Source organism: Barbus barbus, assembly GCF_936440315.1.
Source record: "Barbus barbus genome assembly, chromosome: 31".
NCBI lineage: Eukaryota > Metazoa > Chordata > Actinopteri > Cypriniformes > Cyprinidae > Barbus > Barbus barbus.
This window is the reverse complement of record NC_136759.1, coordinates 27,665,469-27,688,881: the sequence shown is the minus strand read 5'-3', so window position 1 is coordinate 27,688,881 and position 23,413 is coordinate 27,665,469. Positions and strand designations below refer to the sequence as shown.

The window sequence follows — 23,413 nt, the reverse complement described above, 5'->3', positions numbered from 1 at the left end:
TTCTGGAAACACCTCAGGAATGTCGAAGTCGTCATCTGACTGGTTGAATTAAACCAGATTTCCGGGAGACTCGAGTGTCGGGTTTATTTTCGGTCTCGAGTGTCGGGTTTATTTTCGGCGCCAAACCCCCTCACGAAAGAAGAAAGCCGTCGTGTTTACAGATGTGATGACGAACGCTTATCAGGGCCAACTAAACACTGGATTTTCAAAAGTATGTGAAATATTTCAAGTTCACGGCATAGAAACTTTAAAATACATCCGAGAGTTTAAAAACATGGGTGGGCCTTGGCCAATGAAAGCTACCATACATTCCAGACCTTCAGCCGTCAGTCTAAGGTACTAAGCACTCTAAGCACTCATTATGTCTATTATTAAGGGAAAAGTGGTTATGTTTTACATTTTTTGGAGCAATTCCATTCTTCTGGTTCAAAAAGCAAAGTTGAACCCAATTCATGAAAAGTGATGTGTATGTGTTAATTCGGAGTGGTGATTGGCTGCCATGGCTGGAGAGTACACGTCTACATTATCAGTTTTCTGAGCTTTTCTCAGTATTACTCATGAGAATTAAGTCTTCCAATCCAATCACTGTGCTGTATTATGAGGTCGTATTACAGCGATCTGGTACAACAGAATTCAAATCTCATGAAATAGCTTCTACGCTGTCAGTTCATCTCTGTAAACAAGATAGCTGCCATGTTTAATCACTTGCTCTCTAACAGTGAAGCCATCTCTGCTCTCACCTGGCTCTCCACCAGCATGGCCATATCCATGAACATATCATGCAGCTCACGAATGCTGTTCTCCAGTTTGATGATTTCATTGTGTCGCGTCTCAATCTCATTCATGGCCTGTTCACTGATGATGCACTCCATGATGATCTGGAGCAAAGATTATAGATATTAGAAAGTGAGAATAAGGGAGTTTTCCAACATACAGTTCTTTAAAGCTCAAAAAACATGTGTTAGCGCCACATCACAAAAAATCCATCTTTTCGATAAGGCTTTTAATTCTGGTTGAAGCACTCTTTATCCTTGTCCTATGTTTTTGTTGCATGTTATGATGTATTTTTTTCTCCTTCCTTTTGGTTTTACTGCTTTTATTTTTCATTGTGTTGTTGTTTTTAGTTATTCTATTGTAAAGCACATTGGTCAACTCTGGTTGTAGTAAATAGTGTTATATAAATAAAATTGCCATTGCCATTGCCATCTCCTAGTCATCATTTCTCAAAGTTTCTTTCCAGTAAAACTTGTTTTAACCAGCATGGTCTGATGATGATCTCAGTGAAATCTGGTAAGGATTGGACAAACAGTCTAGGAGGAGTTTAATATAATACGTTTTGGACTGGATATGGTGGACAGAAAGAAAGGCAGACTGTCTCAAAAGGTATATTTTAGATTTTGTATGACCCAAGGAATAAAAAGAAGTGGAAGATTCATGGCTATCAGATGAAATTCACAAAGCCTATAAGTATATTTGTAAATTTTGTTATATTCATGTGCCGGCCCTAATCTTCTCAGGCTCCTTCAGGGCATGGTGCTGATGACGTACATCAAGTTTCATAACAACAAGCTACTGTGTTCATAAAATACAACTTTTACAACAAAATTCAAAAAGGGCTGTGTCCTGAAATGGCTGACATGGGAAAACCGAAAGGACAAAATCAGAAAAACTAGGACAAAAAAAAAAGTTTTTCGGAAAATTCAAAATGTCAGAATGATATCACAGGGTGCATTTGATTCAACATGCAGTAAAAATGCTAAATCACTATATTGCATGTAACAATTGGAACATAATAGTTTACACTGTTTGTTGCATACGGCATAGTGGTTCAGATAGTATTTTTAAATAGTGGAGTGTAAACAGTACAAATACAATTCTATTCCAAACGTACATTACACTCAAAAACTATAACTTTGCTTAATGTTTGAGTTTCATTAGTTGTATTTCTTTATAGAATGCAGATTTGTACTGTACTAATATATGATGCTGTATACATCCACTCACCCCTGAAGTGAAGATCGAGGGGTTGTTACTTTCTAACATGGTCTCCAACTCCTCATTTGTTGTATTTCTTCCCGCTACAAAGAGGGAAACACAACAACAACATTGTAATAGCTTGCTAGTGTTATAGCACAAGGTAGTAAAATGACACACATATACATTGCATATTTGATCTATGCATACATGTCAATGTCAGTTGACTTGTTAAATCTGAGAGGTTTAGTAACTCCTTTAAATAGATAGTAAAGACACAGCATGAATATGCATGATGGAGTTCCCCTTCGTTGTTCTTTACTGAGTGTCACATATGATTCACGGGGGTTGACGAGTAAGATTATAGGGAACACTATTCGCTATTAACTAGTTGCTTATTATACATAGTACTAGTTCTTTTTACATTTTACTCTCTTTATTAGTACTTAATAAAACACATATTAATGCCTTATTCTGCAAGACCCCATCCCTAAACTTAATAACTACAACCAATAAGCAACACATTAGGAATTTATTGAGGGAAAAGTTAGTGAATATGTGCTCCATAATCTAAAGTGTTACCATGTTTTTCAGCAAACAACAGAAATATGCAACAACTGATGAAAGGACAGTCTGACTGAGCCCAAATCAAAACCTGTTAACAATACTGCTGGTAATAGTCTACCTTCTTTTTTCACCGAAATTCTAAAGGGTTGCAATTGTACGAAATTGTAAAAATGATGAGGAAATCCATTATGGAGGAAATGTTTCTCTAAAAGTCTAATTACACAAAAAAAATGTACTGCACTTTCGGAAATGAGAATAGAGCATCACTAGCCTGAAACAATGAGGTGACATGCACCATTGTCCCCCCTGACAGTCTGTAATTAGTGGCTCATTAAGTTAATAATGAACTGTGTGGAGTGATCACACATCTGTGATCTGTATGTATCGTGACTCAGACTTGATTACACACTGAATCCAGAGCTATCCTGCGGACGCAGTGTGGCGTGACCCGGCAGGGCAGCTTTACTACATTTTCCTGGTAGTCAGTAACAGATTGCAAACACTAGCAGTCTTTCATCCAAGCTGGCAGGATGATTATTATGGTTCCAGCTTCAAGCCTATGACACACAAATGCCTGGCAGATGGATGGGGGTCATCTGTTCTTCCCTGTGAAAATCATCCTCAAACTTAATGCAGATGTTGGTAAAGCATATATCAGTCACACTTTAGTTTGGGGACTGATTCTCACTCATTAACTAACTAATAACTATGACTTAAGCCTCAATAAACTCCTAACTAGCTGCTTATTAATAGTTAGTAAGGTAGTTGTTCAGTTTAGGTATGGGGTGGATTAAGAGATCTAAAAGATGGTCATGCAGAATAAGACATTAATATGTGCTTTATAAGTACTAATAAACAGCCAATATGATAGTGTGACTCTGCCTGGAGCATAAAGCCAGTCTTAAGTCGCTGGGGTATATTTGTAGCAGTAGCCAAAAATACATTGTATGGGTCAAAATTATACATTTTTCTTTTATGATCATGTTCCATGCAGATATTTTGTAAATTTCCTACTGTAAATATATCAAAACTTCATTTTTGATTAGTAATATGCATTGCTAAGAACTTCATTTGAACAACTTTAAAGGAGATTTTCTCAATATTTAGATTTTTTTGCTCCCTCAGATTCCAGATTTTCTAATAGTTGTATCTCAGACAAATATTGTCCGATCATAACAAACCATACATCAATGGAAAGATTATTTAATCAGCTTTTAGATCTTTTAGACAATGTATAAATCTCAATTTTTTTTTTAAATGTACCCTTATGACTGGTTTTGTGGGCCAGGGTCACAGATGCATACTAATAAGCAGCTAGTTAATAGTGAGAACTGGTCCCTAAACTAAAGTGTTACCAGTGTGTGTGTTTACTCACTGATCTCCAGCTGTCTCTGTATCCGTCTTTTACAGCGCTCCCTGTAATCTGATTGCGTTGCATTATATTCCGTCATCACCTCCACAAATTTACGTGACAGGGTGGAGTGCTGAAAAACAGAAACCTCTTACATTAATGTACACACAACAACATATCCACCAGTCATCAGTGAGTAACAGGTTGTAATAGAGTCGTCTCTCACATGTGTCTTCCGTATCCTCAGATCAGCTGATGGATTTTTGGAATGGTTTAGTGTCTCTTCCTGTTCTATGGTCTGCTGGATATCTAAAATAAAAAGTAATCCCTGTGGTTAATCACTTATTAATGCTAAAGAGGGCAATGATGAACAAATAAAAACCAAAGTTATTCCAAATCCCTCTGGAATCAGTGTCATGATGTTACGGTGAGTTCAGCATTTACAAGACACAATCCTTTCATCATCTTATGAAACATTAGTGAATGAGAGTAAATCCAAATGATATGGACTGATCTCTATTTCTAACACCAAAAGCTTATTCATGCATTCATGACCTCAAGACTAGATTATTGTAATGCACTACTGGGAGGACGGTTATTAAATTAGCTGCTGCATTTTGAACCAGCTGAAGCCTGAGTGCTCATATCAGACGATTTTATTGTCACTAGATTCATGATTACATTGCATACACATTCTGCTAACTACTTATAAAGCTCCTATCTCACTACAGTCTTTGCAATAGCACAATGATAGAATATCAGAAAATCTGCGGTAGAAACTCAGGAATAGAATTGGGATCCAGACACACTCTGTCAGTTTAAGTCTAAACTGAAGTAAGCAGGTCTGTAGGACACTGATTGAAGTGTGACTGAGAGCCAGTGGATTCTCCAATGCTTCAACATGTAACTGGTTGGACTCACTTTTTAACTTGGAGCGCACTTTATTAGTCAACTTCTTGATTTCTGTCATCAACTCCTCCAAATCCACTTTTGTTTCTGTTATAAAATTGAAGAGAAAGACACAGAACATGTTTAGATGAACATCATTTCTGATCTCCAGCTACTGAAATATTCCTGTATGTAATGTATTCAGCACGCTCAGACATACACGTTATTTTCCAGCTATCCCCTTCTAGGAATAAGACGTCCTTCATTTAATGCAATGCACTTTTAGTAATTTTCTGCAGTCTTTGAATAAACTTATTTGTCATAACAGAGAGTTAGTGTTTTCACTGTCTGTATATTGATTTATGGTCAGTTCCTCTGAAATTGGTAGGGGAAATATTTTACGTAAAGCCTTTATGCATAATGCATTATAAAAGTAGTTATAATACATTAATTATGCCTTGTAATGCACCTTACATTGTACAGTCTCATGAATAATTTTAACCACAGTTAATACACTATAACACTTATCAATTCATTGTTACACTATTTTAAATGTGATAATTCATTACAAGATATAATCTATTATGCCCATTATGAATAATTCTAATGCATTATAGCCTTTAATAACGCTTTATAATGCATAAAAGCTTTAAGTAAAGCATTACCGTGATAGGTTACCCAAAAATGTAAATGAAGTCATAATTTATTCACCCTGGTGTTGTTTTAAAGCTGTGTGTCCTTCTTTCTGTTTTGGACCACAAAAAGAAGAGTTTTTCTAAAATATCCTACTTGTGCTCATCTGTATAATGGCAGTGGATAACGATCAGCATAAAGCTTTAAAAAAAAGGGGATATAGATAAGATTTGGTGAAAAACAAACCAAAATTGAATGTATTATTTAACAAAACCTTGGCCGCTGGTTTCTGTGCGCGACTGCAATATCATCAGATTTGTGCAGCAGTTCACTATGACCAGGAAAATTGTGAGAAATCAAGATTAATAAAAATGTGACAAAATACAATCCAATAGAATCAAGTTTCAATTCGGTTTTAGTTTGTTTCCTTTGTTTGAGGTTGGTCAAGGCCAACATAACATACTAACTCTCAAAAGCAATTGACCTAATCTAACAAATAAAAGAAGAAAAGTACAAAATACTACCCTACCTCCCTTACTATCCTTAAACAGGAGAAAAAGTATAGACAAAATAAATGGCAACCACCTCCCTACAGCTTCCCTCAAAGAAAAAAACAAAACTCACATGTTTGGGCTAAATGAAACCTCCCACAAGAGGATTAAAAAGCTTTCAATACTTTGGCAAAGAAAGCAAGCCCTTCCTTCAGCTGATCCAGAGCTTCAGTCCTGATGCTTCACTAACATCTACTGATGCTCTGAATCACAACATCAGAATCCATCAGATTACTGCACAAATCAAACAGAGTTACATCACTCATTGGCAAACCCAAACACAACAACAGAGTGAAATGCAGTGCTATCCGGCCCTAACGAGAGAGTACAGTATGGCAGAGTATCTGTACACAGAGTCAGATAAGAAGCTGAGAAGCACATTGACCAGATACAGACTCAGCGGACACAAGCTGATGATAGAGACCCCCGAGCAGAGATTGTGTTCACACTGTGATCTGAATCAGACGGAAACAGAACTGCACTTCCTCACAGAATGCTCCAAATACACAGATATATACGGACAGTGTTCTCTGATCAAATACAGCAGATCCATCCCACATTTAAACCTCTTTCAAACCGGAGAAACTACCCTATCTGTTACAGGAGAACACAAGAACTGCTGTGTGTTTGTCTGCCTGTCACCATAGAAGAGAAAACACTCAATCTGCCCTGATCTGATGTTTCCAGCACATCTACATTATAATAAACCATATTACTCTATTATATTACTTAGATGGACATGGAGAGAGAAAGAGAGAGAGAGAGAGAGAGAGAGAGAGAGAGAGCAAAACAAACAGAGCACATACACAAAAAGGGACACTCTTATACAAGTCCTGGGATGTAACACCTGCCACGTTTGCCATGGACATTTATTAATGATCACACCTGTCTGTAATTTGTTCATCACCATGACTATTTTAGTTCCTCTTTGTTTTAGTGCTCAGTGTATTGTTTGTGTATTGTGCACACCATTTCATAGCTTGGCTTGTTATTTGGATTACCTTCTGTTGTTGGATCTGTTTTTGAACTTTCTTCATCTTTCTTGGACTTAATGTTACAGTACTTTCTTCTCTGAGGTAAATATATCTGTTGTGTTCATCGCAACAAGTTATCGAGTTCATATCTGTCAGTTATCATTCTGACTGTCATCTCACAACCAGAGTTCCTGTCCGGAGATATTCAACTCAGTGAAAGAATTTTGCATAGATACATTTTATATTTTGTATTTCATATTGTGCGTTTATTAATCTTGATTTCTAAAAATTTCCCCCCCAAATTTTTTTGCACCTAAAATAGCCTATCTGCTGGGCTGTGATCGTCACTGGCTTTGTGTTGAAAGATGGGACTCCCAGCTCACATCATAGTATTTTCTAGAAGCTGAAGTCCTGTGCTGCTCTTCCTCTCCTCAGGAGCTGTTTAGCCATCTCACGCGCCACTACCCTCAAGATCTATCAATCCGTAAATTAAAGAACAGAGACCTGCTGTCATTGTGGGAGAACACTGGCTTTTAGTCAGTCATGACTCATGAGCATCATCAGGCTTTAACACAACCCAACCAGACAAGAACTCAGTGTGATGTCTTACAGTTGGACCACATCTGCTTCTCTTTTGTGACTCACTCCATCAGAGTCCTGGCAATGTTTTGGTGCAGTTGTGGCTATAAAAATCTGTACCAGATCCGGGGCTAACATTCACCTTCTAATGTTATATTGCATGATGTCAAACATGGCCAGAGCGGTGAAGACTGACATTACAATCAGCAGGAGCAGAGTGTGTTTGTGCTTTATACAGAAACATGAGAGACAAATATATCACAGGCCGACTGAAAAATATTGTACTTTGCTTGCATTTGCCAAAGGCTTCTATCCAACGCAGAGAAACCCACAAGCTACAGGAACAATAATGAAATAAGAAAAAGATGAAGTGTAACCAGACAACAGTCATATATAATTTTGGGTCAGGGTCAGCAATAATCACCCAGGTAACAACATTAACCTTAGGATTAATCTAAATGGTAAAATGGCTTGTAAATTTCTGAGAGTTTATGGAGTCACTTTGGTTCTTGGATGAAGTAGTCACACTTTTTTAATAAGTGAAGCAAGTGTAAACAGAAGTGTATTGAACATCTGAACCAGGACTGACAAACATATTCTGTAGCTGTGTGAACGCAGCCAGTCAGAACAGGATTGTGTATTAAGAATCTTACATTTTTGTCAGTTTTGATTTTTATGTTGATTTAAAAGCAGCTCCCTTGCAAATATATCACAATATCAAAAAGGCCAGTGAATGACAATAAAATAAAAAATTAATATGCAACCAATGCAGTAATATACTCTCGGCATTAAAAATACACTAAACACTGTGCATTTTCAAACACATAGATAAGACCTGTTGTTATGCCTGAAATCTAGTTGAATGTTCACTTAAGTTCTTACTGACACACAAATTATTTATATTATGGTAAAGCTGATCAACAGACTATAATCTGTTTCATTTGCTTTTGTGAGTTTATGAAGGCTTTATGTGTCGCAGGGTCTTACTCTCGTCTGGGTTTGGAGCGGCCAGGATGGTGCTGTGGTTTATTTTCACGTCTTCTACTTTCTCTGCCAGAGAGTCAATGAACCCTCGAATCTCCTCTACCTGAGAGAGAAGAGGAAGATCAGAATGTTGTTCATTAACGCATCTGATGTTCTTTCACACATCTATGTACGGATAGATCTGACTCACATTTTCACATAAATTCACACACGGATAGTTGATTCACAAATAAATGAATTAAGAGTCAGAACAATATAGAGAGTTTTACAAAAATGTAATAATTAATATCAATATGATTTCATATTTCAAACAAATCTGATCAGCAGTCATTTTCTGTGCATATGTCGAATGCTGATTTATATACAGTATGTATTGTGTATGTTTGCATATGTATCTTATATAACAGGTTAAAATAAGAAATCAATGTTACTTGATAAATAGAGCGCAACAGCAATGTTTAGTGCTGACTCTGTCCTTCTGTGAATCTGTTTTATGGCAGTCTTTAACATGACGTGTTCATCTTCTGTCATTATAGAGCATTATGCAGCAGCATCTTTCTGTGTGTGGCTGATTAGGAAACAGCAATCCCAGAGGAGATTTCCCTAGTGAAAAAGCAATGTTAATATCAAACCTGCTCAAAGAAATCGTCCATGAAACCATTTTCAATGCTGACAGCCAACTCGTCCACCTCTTCTGGATCTTTTCCCTGATGAATAGAAATACAATAGTTTTTAGGTGATTCATTATCATTAAACAAATTAACTTGTCATTGTAATAATTGCATGAACAGTTGTAATTTTAAATGTATTTATTTAGCAAGCGCTTTTAACCAACTTGACTTCAAGAAAAGTGCATTCTAGCTATTTGTGTCCATACAATCATTAGGGCCGAATCACTCATCAATGTCGACAACAAAAAAATTGTCCACTGATATTTTAGTTTGCAAATAGTCTTTTGATCTGGCAATGAAACATTGTGACCACATGAGTACCAGGGCCATGTATAGAGTCGGGTAGAAGAACATGATAGAAAGTCATGATAGAGATGATACAGTAAAGTGTGCAAAAGTTTTACAAAATTATAAAACAAACAGTCCTGCCATGTGTAATACATGCAAGACTGAACTGGCATTCATGGGACCAAAATAAGGGAAAAGTATACAAGGAGAAAAGTAGATGACCTAATATTGAGCCCTGTGGCACTCCATACTTAACTTGTGTTTGGTCGGACACATTGTCAGTAACACAAAGAAACTGATAGCAACTGGATAGGTAGGACCCATACCATGCTAACACCTGCCTTAAAATGTCATTTTCAAGCCTATCCAGAAGAATGTAGACAGCAAGTTGTACACTTGTGTTTCTTAAGTTCTGTGAGTATCTTCCTAAAACAACAATATAAATATCAGTCAGTCAGCACATAATTGAATTAATTTCATAACTGAACAGAAGCTTCAGTTTAATGTCATTAGTATCATTGCTGGCATGCAAATTGGGTTGTTTGTGAGTCTCTATTCTTTGTAAAACTGCCTAAAATAAAATTACCACTGCAAGAAACAGCTCTGAAGGATCTAAGGATCCTCAAATGCTAACTGTGTTTTGCTTCAAGAGAGCAACCATATGTTGTGTTTTACGTTCTCTCTTTTATATTAATTTTATTATTCATTAATTTATCATTTAATAATTGTATTATTATTTTTTTTTATTTTCTTTTTCCATTTTTATTTAGTCTTCTTATGTGTGACTTCAAGGGCTATTTGTCTTCATGAGTAAGAGATAAGAGAATGTCTTCCTTTCAAAGTTTTTTAATGTCACAGGATGATATTGTAAAGCAGTCATTTTCCATTGCCATTGTTTTTGGTATAATAACACTTGTTGGATTTGTGCTGGTCAGACAAAGTCGAAGCATTGAAACATAAATAAGGTTAATCAATAAGCTCCTTTTTTATCATCATTACTTTGTCTCAGGCTTCTGCTCTTCACTGCGTTTCTCAGTCAACTTTGTGGCTGATAGAAGACTGGTAAAGCAGTTTTGGGTACCAGACAAGACTTGCTTTTAACAGGTTTTGGCTATTAGACAACTTTGCTGACTTGTTGTTCTGTTAGCAGAAAAAATTGATATTTTCTGACAGGATCTGGTGTCCGGGGCTAGATCTAATATTTCTGACGTGGAGGCATGATCTAGCAGCTCTAATCTCACAGTGAAACTAACGAGAGCCTAATGAAGTACAATGCTCCATCCCCTAAAATGTCACTTTCAGAGAAGTTTTATGGTATGTAAAACTTGTAAAACAAATGCTTGTATTGTTTACTGTGTTGAGATGTGCTGAAGTGGCGTTTGGTCTCGTGCTGCACGTGCCTTGTCCGTTTTGTGCATTTCCTTAGCCTTTTGTTGCGTTAAACAGTAAAGTGTGTCCTGCTGAATTCAATTACAGTTTATCAGATATAAAAAAAGGTATAAAAAAGGTTAGTATATACCACAGCAGCAGTCATGGCAGAGATATTGTCTCTCAAAAGAAAGAGTCGACTCTAAACCACCTTAACGAGTCGCCATAATTTTGAATCTTCTGCCTGTTACTGGTATACATCACTAGGTCCCATATTTGCATAATCCCACCAGCCCGCAAAATATGACCACTCTGACCTGCCCACAAACATTTCCGATAGTTAGCGTGTTTACACCCTGTCGAGAAGATGCTGTGTTCACTGTGTAAACAAGTTTGTATTGTTGTATTGATTTCATTGCTGAAAGATGATAATGTAAATAATCAGTGGTTAAAATTATTTTTTTTCCACGATACCACAGCAATACAATACAAACCTTTTGTTGTGTACTCATCATTTTACTGAGAACTGCTTCTGTAATCTTTTCCGCCCTTTAATCGCAGACGGAAAAGTGACCTGGACGGACCGCGACAGAACCACAACCTGTAAGTACGATTGATACATTATGTTTTCAATTGAGTGCTCAAAATATCAAGTTTTTGATATTGTTTTTTTGTGCAAATATGTGTCACCATCACTTGAACTTTGAGTTTGTTTTCATTCATCCCATGTGTCCTTTGGCCTAGTTCCTGTCTCTCTTATATTGTGTCATTCTGTTCACCTGTGTCTAGTTTATTCAGTCATTATCCTCATTTGCTTGTGTATTTAAGTTTTTTCATTTTGTTCAGTTTTAGTTTGTCGGGTCTCGTCTATTGTATACGTGTGTTTCCAGCTCTTGTTTTGTGGATTTGTGGAATAAACAGATTTATTAATGACTGTTAACCGTCATCTTCATCTTTGTGCATGTTCATTTGACACACCGATACATGACAAAAGACCCGTGTGTCCCCGCATTTTGTTTCTGTTTGTTGAAAGTTTTTCTTTTTTATTTATTCATGGACAATCCAACCTTCCACCTCCTGCTGGAGCAGGGGGAGCGATCTCTCGAGGACCATACCACACTGTAAGATAACAGAGACTGAATCAGACAAAGTGAAGAGGCGATCAGAACATTGAAACCTGAGGTGCTGGAATTCAGAGAGGCTCCAAGAAACAGGATGTAATAAATCTGTCCAGATCCGAGCACCAGCTAGTTTGAAGCAAACTAACCAGCAAGCCTCTTTCACAAAACAGCTTGCAACATTGAGACAAAAGAACACTTATTAATAATTCAAATTCAAGAAGGAGACTGTCAAATTTGTTCCAAGTAATCAAGACTGATGGTCACATGTAAACCTGTGATAGAAAATCACGAGCTACAGACTCTCTTGGGCAGGTCTCCACACATAGAAGACCAAACCAAAATTCCTTTGTCTAAAGAACATGTCTTCGTTCTACATGTCTTAGAACTACACAAATACTTTCTTTTTCATATGCCCATAAAATCATCCTAAAAGGACATTTTTATGCAGAACCCCATATTATGTTTGTAACCCACATATCATGTTTTAATCAAATAATATGTATGTCTTTTTAATCATTATTGAATAGCTGAAGGATTCAAATGCATGATTGGTATGTATGAGTTTGAAAATTCTTACATTGCTTTAAATGTTTCTTCCAATTAATTCTTTGTCAAAAGCATCATAGTCTTGTTATAGAAATCATGCTTAAAAGGTATACTTTGCAAGAGCCTGTAAAGTTCAGACCTCTGACTGAACAGATAACAACGATTTATTAGGGGGGTGGAGAAACAAAGCAATACCCCAAGCAAGGACAGTATCTAATTGGTCAAGACATCCAGATGGGACGGTCTGAAAGCCGAGTTTAAAAACTCTTGCCCTCTTTCTCTTCTCTCTCTTCCTTTTGTCGCTCTTACTCTTCTTCGTAAAAATGCTCTCTTAATTACTCTCTTCTTCTCTTTTGCTACCGCGTGCTGCTCTTTGAGCGTGCTCTGGCCCACGTGCCATAATGAGAAGGAAAACAACTTAGTCTCGTTACATAATTTTATTCTTTTACTTTAGTTTCTTTTCTTTCCGTGGAGTTTCGTGTTCTAATGTAAGTTTGCTACAAAGTTCAGCTCTGACTGCACTCGCTTCAAACTTCAACCAGACCAACTCCGCATCCTCAGCCAACGCCCAAGACCTCACTTCAAAGACTACTGAACTTCCAGCCAATCAGACACTTCGGGGAACCCCCTTTCTGCAACGACAACACAAAGGAAACCCGTAACACAGGCAAAGCAAGCAAGTAACGCCTCTAAGTTCTGAATTGGTGACTTTAATATAAATTTTAGCCTCATTGAGAAACTCAAAGCGAGGGTTAAATAAGTGATTGATGGTTGTTCAGGTCTATGCAATTGAACACATTGCTGTAAACTTGATATCACATTTCCATTCTCTTAAGCTCATCCTTTCCTTACTTTCTCTCTTTCTGCAACGTGTGAATGGGTGAATGCTTGTGTTCATGTGCTAGATTAGTTTACATGTCTTAGGTTTATATAAATAAAATCTTATTTATATTGAAAAGAGAAGTATCTTGTGTTTTCTGCTCACAAGTTAATGTCTTAATCTGATGTTCACCGCGAGTATCGTTCTAAACTCAGGGCTGCAGAGAGGGTGTGACGAAAATCATACTGACCTTAGTGTGTATCGTTTACTCCTCTCTTCCTTCTATTCTATTGTGTTCACTGCTAACAAAATTAACAACTTTTGCATGTTCCTTAAAAATTTTCCTCCTTCCTTTATCCTCCCCCACCCTTCATCAGCTCAAACAGTTGATGACTTTGCCACATTCTTCATTAAAAAATTACAACCATCAGTGCACAATTTTCCACACCACAAACATATCTTATCAGCAAACATACACTTGCTCACATCCTTCTCTCCACTCTCTGAGACAGAAGTCTCAAACCTCATCCTTTCCAATCATCCTGCTACTTGTCTACTTGATCCTATTCAATCTCATCTCCTTCAAGCCATTTCTCCTTCAGTTGTGCTTGCACTTACATCTTTAACATGTCCCTTTACACTGTTGTTTTTCCCTCAGCATTTAAACAGGCTCAGATAACCCCACTACTTAAGAAACCCACTCTTACTCTAGCACTTTAAAAAAAAACAGACCAGTATCCCTTCTTCCATTCATTGCAAAAACACTTCAACAAGTTGTGTTCAAACAAGTCTCTGCATTTCTCACACAACCTCATGGACAGCAACCAACCTGGCTTCAGAAGTGGACATTCAACCGAGATTGTCTTGCTCTCGGTTGTTGAAGCATTAAGACTAATCTTCAATACTTATCTCGTTGGATCTGTCTGCTGCCTTTGACATGGTTAACCACCAGATCTTCCTGTCAACCCTCATGGCAAAAGGGATCTCAGGAACCGCACTCCTATGATTCGAGTCTTACCTCTCAGATAGGTCATTCAAAGTATCTTGGAGGGGTGAGGAGTCCAAGTCGCAACATATAGCTACTGGGGTGCCTCAAGGCTCAGTTCTTGAACCACTTCTCTTCTCTGTCTACATGGCATCACTCGGTTCTGTCATTCAGAAACATGGCTTTTCACATTACTGTTACGCTTATGCTATGCTGTCCATGATAGCTGCTCGCATCTCAGCATGTCTAACAGACATTTCTTGCTGGATGAAGGACCATCACCTTCAACTCAACCTTGTTAAGACAGAACTGCTTGTGGTATCAGCCAACCCAACACTTCATCACAATTTCTCCATCCATCTAGACGCATCAACCGTAAGACTTTTCAGAACAGCCAGGAACCTTGGAGTTTTGTTCAGCACATCTCACACACACACAGTAAACAAAACAAGCATTTCCTAGCATTTTCCATTTATGACAACTGCATTAAAAACTAATGAAACAAGAAATAAATACACTTACATGCTGATTGACTGCTTCCCTCAAAGAGTATTTCTTCACATTGTTCAAGTCTTTTTACTGGCACTTGAACACGCTTTACTGTTTAACTCAACAAAGGACCAAGCAAATGCACAAAACTGACAAGGCACGTGATACAGCGATATTAAAATATCCCCCATTTTTGTTCTTTACCAACTCACATCCTGGTTATACACAATACTGTATATTTCTCAGCATTTCATTTTCTGGATTTAATTAAAAAAATATAATTTCACATCCTCCCCATTGTTGTCCTCCAAGAAATGTTCGATGATCAGCTGAATCTCACAGACCACATTGCTCGGTCCTATAGATTTGCCTTATACAACTTTCGAAAATTAGTCTTCTATTGGAACATGCTGCACAACTCCTTGTTCAAGCTCTTGTTCTGTCCAGACTGGACTATTGCAATGCTCTCTTTGCAGGTCTTCCAGCCAGATTTATCAAACCTCAGCAACTAATCCAGAATGTGGCAGAAAGATTAGTCTTTAACGAGCTGAAAAGAGTGCATGTTGCACCTCTGGTTATCAATTTGCACTGGCTACAAATAGCTTCTCACATAAAATTCAAGGCATTGGTGTTTGCCTACAAAACAACCACTGGCTTTGCACCCCTTTACCTAAATTCATTACTTCAGACTTATGTGTCCTCCAGAAGCTCGTGTTCTGCAAGTGAACAGCACATTATAGTGCCAACCCAAAGAAGCACAAAATCACTTTCACAGACTTTTACCTTAACTGTTCCCTGCTGGTGGAATGACCTTTCCCTAACTCAATCTAAGTCTTTAGCCATCTTCAAGAAATGGGCAGGATCAAGCATGGCGGTTGTACCTCTTTTAAGTGGAAGTTTATCAAAGATGTACTTATTTAAGAACAGTTTCCTTTGATGGCTATCTCTTTTATGAAACCCAGTGATTTTGAGTTTTAAGTAGGGTTCCTTGCTCTCTTTTTAGAAGTTCTCAGGTCAGGCTGCCAGTGTGTTTACAGTGACCCACCTGTAATATCATCAAAGTTGGTAGATATCTGAGGAGAGTTCCCTTTGACTAGCTGCTCTTTGGCCCGGGTGGAGCAAGCTGTCTTTCACAAAAGTATGTTGATATTGAAGCAGGGTTCCTTGCTCCCTCCGTTTGGTCTGCATGTACAATTTGGGCTGCCCCCTGTTCCTTTTCGATATGTTAGGATGCCTGATTTCAGGGTATTCACAAGCAGGCTGTACCCTGAATCCCTCATGCTTTGGGCTGTCTCCCCTGTGTTAGGGGTTCAAGTAGATGGCCCATTGTCTGTTGTTTTCCCAACTTGGGATGTCCCTCCTTTTATATTACTGTTGGACACTGCACCCCCTTGTAATGCCTAGGGCTTGTCTGTTTTCACATCTCCTTCAGATAAAGCAGTTGATGACGTCCATTACAGGTGCTCTCTTATACTTCCCGGCACTCTGCTAATGACATCACGGACTGTACGGTCCAGTGGATTTGGAGTGTTTTCACATGTGCTTCAGACACCTGTCATGCTGATGGCATTCCCCATAGTGTCCACTAGAGGACACAGTGCCTCCTTCCCTTTCGGGGAACCATGGTTACATTTGTAACCTGGGATGTTTTCGTTTGATCTATTATTATTAAATAAAAAATAAAAAAAACTTCCTACATATACTGCCTTAGACTAACCGGGACTTGTCACAGCATTTATATGTTGCTCTTTTGTTGTCGCTTTGGATAAAAATCTGCTAAATTACTAAATGTAAATATTTGAACGAAAATATAATTATCACTGACATTTTTAATTTAGACAATGTAGAATTACAATGTAATATAAAATGAACAGTAAAAAAAGTGTTTAAAATTGTATACTATACCTTATTAGCTATACATTTCTTTATAGAAGTTACAGGCTTGATTTAAGGGTATTGAGATAAACTGTCAAACATTTTGAACACATTTCAGCCATCTATCCTGACAAATCTGTATTATCTTCATTCCATCTCAGTCCATAATAAGTTGTAATGTTGTGCATGTTTTACTAGAAATGCATCGCGTCCAGTGATGAAAAATTAATGACCAGAAGAGGGACAAAGGGAAATTCTTCCCATGTGTATCGCAGTTCACCCTAAAAATACAAAGATATGATTTTTGCTCCATATCACCCAACCCTAACAGAGACAACTTAAAAACAACTTGTGTGGAAACAAATTATAATTTTTAATAATCTCTACTGTTACTTTCCTTGACCATGTCATCAATGACAAAGGCGTGATGATGGATAAGAATAAGGTTTATGTAGTACTCCAGTGGACAACACCAAACACCATCAAGAAATTAGAACAGTCCCTAAACTTTACCAACATCTTACCTCATCTTCATCAATGTCATTAGAGGCTTCAGTTCCTTATGGATAAGGACCCTTGTAAGGACTTGTAAGGATCATAAATATTGAATATTTTAAACAGGGTTTGTACAAACCTTTAAGAGCGAAATTCAAATGAATTACATTTACATTTATTCATTTAGCTGACGCTTTTATCCAAAGTGACTTACAATTGCTATATATGTCAGAGGTCGCACGCCTCTGGAGCAACTAGGGGTTAAGTGTCTTGCTCAGGGACACATTGGTGTCTTACAGTGGATTCGAACCCAGGTCTCTCACACCAAAGACATGTGTCTTATCCACTGCGCCATCACCACCCATATAATTATTAATTTTGGTTTTTGAGAATTAAGAATAAATTTTCATATTTGTGTGTGTGTGTATATATATATATATATATATATATATATATATATATATATATATATATATATATATATATATATATATATATATATATATATATATATATATATATATATATATATATTAGGGATGCAACAATACAGTTAGCCTACGGTTCAATACATACCTCGGTTTTTTAACACGGTTTTCGGTTCGGTTCGGTTCTGATGGCTTGACACATGTGTTTTTTTGTTATTCTATGCTTAGGCAATAGGAACAGTAAGAGGTTAAGGAGAAACAAATAAAAACGATTTATTGCAATACTCCTTTATTTTACTTAAAAGCCAAGAAAAGTACACTAGTTCCTAGTGTATTGTATAATAAAAAAAATAACACTGAAATCTTAGAGCTGCTGGTAGCCCATGTACAAACTGGGGAACACATAAATTCCTACATTTTGAAAATAAACATACATGTGAAGTTAATAAACATAAATTGACCATTTCAAATAAACATATTTGTACTTCAGTAAACATAAATAAACCATCTTAATTAAACTTAACAGTTGGAAGTATTTCCGTTTGAGTAGGCTATACGTGTAAAACAATGCTTGCACACAGTCATTTTTTTGTTCACCGTTTTTTCTTCCTCGGCATTATACTCAACGGCAAAACCGACATGTCTCCACTCCGCGGATTTGAAATACGCCGGCGCTTCCTCGTACTGTTGCCTCACTTCACCGCTGCTCGCCATGTTAAAGTGTGGAATGATGGTTAAGCGCCCCCTAACTTTAGAGAATAGTGATTGAATATTTACTCGCGGGAAGGAGTTTCCTCATCTCAGCTCGTAGACTTACAGGCACACACAAACAGTCAATTCGGAGAGAAATAAAACGCACATAAATTATTTAAATGTAAAACCGAAAAAAACGCAATTCACAAGCGCGTATTGAACCGTGGATGTCGTACCGAACGGTTCAATATTATATTGAGAATTGTGGCATCCCTAATATATATATATATATATAGTATCTCACAGAAGTGAGTACACCCCTCACATTTTTGTAAATATTTTTTTATATCTTTTCATGTGACAACACTGAAGAAATGACACTTTGCTACAATGTAAAGTAGTGAGTGTACAGCTTGTAAAACAGTGTAAATTTGCTGTCCCCTCAAAATAACAACACACAGCCATTAATGTCTAAACCGCTGGCCACAAAAGTGAGTACACCCCTAAGTGAAAATGTCCAAATTGGACCCAATTAGCCATTTTCTCTCCCCGGGGTCATGTGACTCATTAGTGTTACAAGGTCTCAGGTGTGAATGGGGAGCAGGTGTGTTAAATTTGGTGTTATTGCTCTCACTCTCTCATACTGGTCACTGGAAGTTCAACATGGCACCTCATGGCAAAGAACTTTCTGAGGATCTGAAAAAAAATAATTGTTGCCCTACATAAAGATGGCGTAGGCTATAAGAAGATTGCCAAGACCCTGAAACTGAGCTGCAGCACGGTGGCCAAGACCATACAGCGGTTTAACAGGACAGGTTCCACTCAGAACAGGCCTTGCCATGGTCGACCAAAGAAGCTGAGTGCACGTGCTCAGCATCCTATCCAGAGGTTGTGTTTGGGAAATAGACGTATGAGTGCTGCCAGCATTGCTGCAGTGGTTGAAGGGGTGGGGGGTCATTCTGTCAGTGCTCAGACCATACGCAGCACACTGCATCAAATTGGTCTGCATGGTTCAGATGGTGTCAAGCGTGTGTGGCGGCAACCAGGTGAGGAGTACAAAGACAAGTGTGTCTTGCCTACATTCAAGCATGGTGGTGGGAGTGTCATGGCTGGGCCTGCATGAGTGCTGCCGGCACTGGGGAGCTACAGTTCATTGAGGGAACCATGAATGCCAACATGTACTGTGACATACTGAAGCAGACTGGGCCGCAGGGCAGTATTCCAACATGATAACGACCCCAAACACACCTCCCAGACGACCACTGCCTTGCTAAAGAAGCTGAGGGTAAAGGTGATGGACTGGCCAAGCATGTCTCCAGACCTAAACCCTATTGAGCATCTATGGGGCATCCTCAAACGGAAGGTGGAGGAGCGCAAGGTCTCTAACATCCATCAGCTCCGTGATGTCATGGAGGAGTGGAAGAGGCCTCCAGTGGCAACCTGTGAAGCTCTGGTGAACTCCATGTCCAAGAGGGTTAAGGCAGTGCTGGAAAATAATGGTGGCCATACAAAATATTGACATTTTCGGCCCAATTTGGACATTTTCACTTAGGGGTGTACTCACTTTTGTGGCCAGCGGTTTAGACATTAATGGCTGTGTGTTGAGTTATTTTGAGGGGACAGCAAATTTACACTGTTATACAAGCTGTTCACACGACTTTACATTGTAGCCAAGTGTAATTTCTTCAGTGTTGTCACATGAAAAGATATAATATTTACAAAAATGTGAGGGGTGTACTCACTTCTTTGAGATACTGTATATATATATATATATATATATATATATATATATATATATATATATATATATACACTCACCTAAAGGATTATTAGGAACACCTGTTCAATTTCTCATTAATGCAATTATCTAATCAACCAATCACATGGCAGTTGCTTCAATGCATTTAGGGGTGTGGTCCTGGTCAAGACAATCTCCTGAACTCCAAACTGAATGTCAGAATGGGAAAGAAAGGTGATTTAAGCAATTTTGAGCGTGGCATGGTTGTTGGTGCCAGACGGGCCGGTCTGAGTATTTCACAATCCCAAATTACTGGGATTTTCACGCACAACCATTTCTAGGGTTTACAAAGAATGGTGTGAAAAGGGGAAAACATCCAGTATGCGGCAGTCCTGTGGGCGAAAATGCCTTGTTGATGCTAGAGGTCAGAGGAGAATGGGCCGACTGATTCAAGCTGATAGAAGAGCAACTTTGACTGAAATAACCACTCGTTACAACCGAGGTATGCAGCAAAGCATTTGTGAAGCCACAACACGCACAACCTTGAGGCGGATGGGCTACAACAGCAGAAGACCCCACCGGGTACCACTCATCTCCACTACAAATAGGAAAAAGAGGCTACAATTTGCACGAGCTCACCAAAATTGGACGGTTGAAGACTGGAAAAATGTTGCCTGGTCTGATGAGTCTCGATTTCTGTTGAGACATTCAGATGGTAGAGTCAGAATTTGGCGTAAACAGAATGAGAACATGGATCCATCATGCCTTGTTACCACTGTGCAGGCTGGTGGTGGTGGTGTAATGGTGTGGGGGATGTTTTCCCTTAGTGCCAATTGGGCATCGTTTAAATGCCACGGCCTACCTGAGCATTGTTTCTGACCGTGTCCATCCCTTTATGACCACCATGTACCCATCCTCTGATGGCTACTTCCAGCAGGATAATGCACCATGTCACAAAGCTCGAATCATTTCAAATTGGTTTCTTGAACATGACAATGAGTTCACTGTACTAAAATGGCCCCCACAGTCACCAGATCTCAACCCAATAGAGCATCTTTGGGATGTGGTGGAACGGGAGCTTCGTGCCCTGGATGTGCATCCCACAAATCTCCATCAACTGCAAGATGCTATCCTATCAATATGGGCCAACATTTCTAAAGAATGCTTTCAGCACCTTGTTGAATCAATGCCACGTAGAATTAAGGCAGTTCTGAAGGCGAAAGGGGGTCAAACACAGTATTAGTATGGTGTTCCTAATAATCCTTTAGGTGAGTGTATATATATATATATATATATATATATATATATATAAACAGAAGAAATGAAAATGAGACTACTCGTTATAATTAATTGCTGTTATACTTGGTAACTGAGGGCTCATTTTCAGCATGTGTTTGAGAATAACCAGAGCACAGTAAATGAATGGAAATTAAAATTCTCACAGACAGATGAGTCTTTATTTAGAACACAACCTCCATATGCTCTGAAAACACATAAAAACAACCCTCAGGAAAGACCGCTTCGCACAGTGTGTCTCATTATGGTGACATAGTCTACGATAATATCGTAATTATTGTTGTTTCAAAGATGTGGAATCTGACATTATCAAGTATGTCACTCACTTTGCAAAAACAAACAAGAATGCCTTAAAAGCACACTTTCACTAATGTAGCCTAGTACACTGCATTTCGAATGACCCCAAAATTCAAGACATCGGGGGGAAAATGCGCTTTTCTGAGTTTTTGTCATATTTCTACGTGATATAGTCAAAGCAACTGTATGTTGCTTTTTATATATTTTTGCAACTTCGGAGCCCCCTACATTGAAGTGAGTGGAATTTGTTGTTGTAAATATATGACTGTTGTACTTTCAACGAATAGCATTGCATGTGCATAAGGCAAGCCACAGATCTTACATACTCCCAGAACAGACACTTTGTGTGTGTGTGGGGGGGGGGGTGCTTTCAGCAAGATCTTTTTTTCCTAATATCAGAATAATTGCAATTGTTATATTGATTTTATGCAATAAACAAGAAATTTATAAACAAATTTGTTCAATAAACAAGAAGTTAATACCGTGAGTTACTTTTTCGATGCAATATTTTTTATATTATCTGTTTTTGCTCTATTTCACCAATGAAAATAGTTCCAAACATGTCACAACACAACTGTTTCTAAACAACACAGTTTTTTGTTCCTAAATAAATCAGCCATTTAAATGAATTGGTTGAATAAATGATTCAATGACTCAAACATTAAGACAGTGACTTTTTAATTTTAGTTTCGTATTTATCATTTAATTGTAAAAAAAAATTTTTTTTATTGCAATTTATTGCAAATTTCAATGTTCAAAATATTATTTTTAAAACAATCATCTCATAGCATTATTTATGCAATTTTAATTGCAGTGCATGTAAATGCTGAGTTAGATGCAGCTTCTGTGCCACTTTGAAAAATTATTTTTTTCATTGATTTCATTTCATTGGTAACAGTGTCTTATTATTCTAACTGATTTTATTTATTGAATGTAAGAATTTGACAAAAGATGATGCATTTATAATAAGGTAAGAAAGCTGCCCTTATAAAGGTAAAAACGCCTCAGTAAATACTAAATTAATTGGCATGTGTTGCCCCTTGATGAAAAAGTCTCTGTCACTAAACTGACCACTGCACAGAATATGTAAAGCTTTGGGAATCAGATGTCCATGACAGGCCTAAACCTGCCAAGATACCACCACAAAAAAAAAAAACTCTAATTATCAGTATCAACAAAATCACAAAGAATATTGAAATATATTTCCTTTGTCAATATCATACAGCCCTATAGTGACAGAAATCAGAATCAATAATCAGTAGTCGATGTCTGATGTCAAAAATCAGGGATCAGAAGACTACAGAGAACAGTTCGGACTGCTGAATGGATTATTGCTGTCCCCCTGCCCACCCTCCAAGAACTGTATAAATCCAGAATAATGAAAACGGCTCAGAAAATCATTCTGGATCCCTCACATCCAAGCCATCCAAGCCAACCGAATATCAGGACAGTCAGGCACAAGAACAGTTTCTTTCCCCAGGCAATCTACCTTATGAACAGTTAAATGTTCCCCCATTGTGCAATAAAAATATGAGTAATAACCTTATATTTATTTGTTACCACCCCACATCCTAGTACATCCCTACATCTTATTCTATTCCTATTCTGTTCTATCTATAGAACAACTGTAAATACAATTTATTTTATTTTTCTATTTTTGTTTATTTATATTCACGTGTATTTTTTTATTCTCATCTTATTTTTTATTATCTGTGTGTAGTTGTTGTCTCTGTGTACTGGAAGCTTGTGACACTAAAACAAATTCCTTGAATGCGCAAGCATTAAAATAAAGCTCTTTCTGA

The 23,413-nt window shown here is 37.7% G+C and overlaps 1 protein-coding gene across 3 annotated transcripts in view; it reads right to left on the bottom strand.

Annotated features, from left to right (window-relative positions):
- stx1a (syntaxin 1A (brain)) overlaps positions 1-23,413 on the bottom strand; it is a 31,339-nt gene that overhangs the window by 6,478 nt on the left and 1,448 nt on the right. For all 3 annotated transcript variants that reach the window (XM_079387728.1, XM_079387727.1, XM_079387726.1), the window contains exons 2-8: positions 9,134-9,208; positions 8,505-8,604; positions 4,814-4,888; positions 4,119-4,201; positions 3,917-4,025; positions 2,005-2,078; positions 741-878 (exon numbers count right to left, since the gene is read on the bottom strand). In XM_079387728.1, the coding sequence (XP_079243854.1) occupies positions 741-878; positions 2,005-2,078; positions 3,917-4,025; positions 4,119-4,201; positions 4,814-4,888; positions 8,505-8,604; positions 9,134-9,208 (654 nt within the window). The remainder of the gene's footprint in view (positions 1-740; positions 879-2,004; positions 2,079-3,916; positions 4,026-4,118; positions 4,202-4,813; positions 4,889-8,504; positions 8,605-9,133; positions 9,209-23,413) is intronic.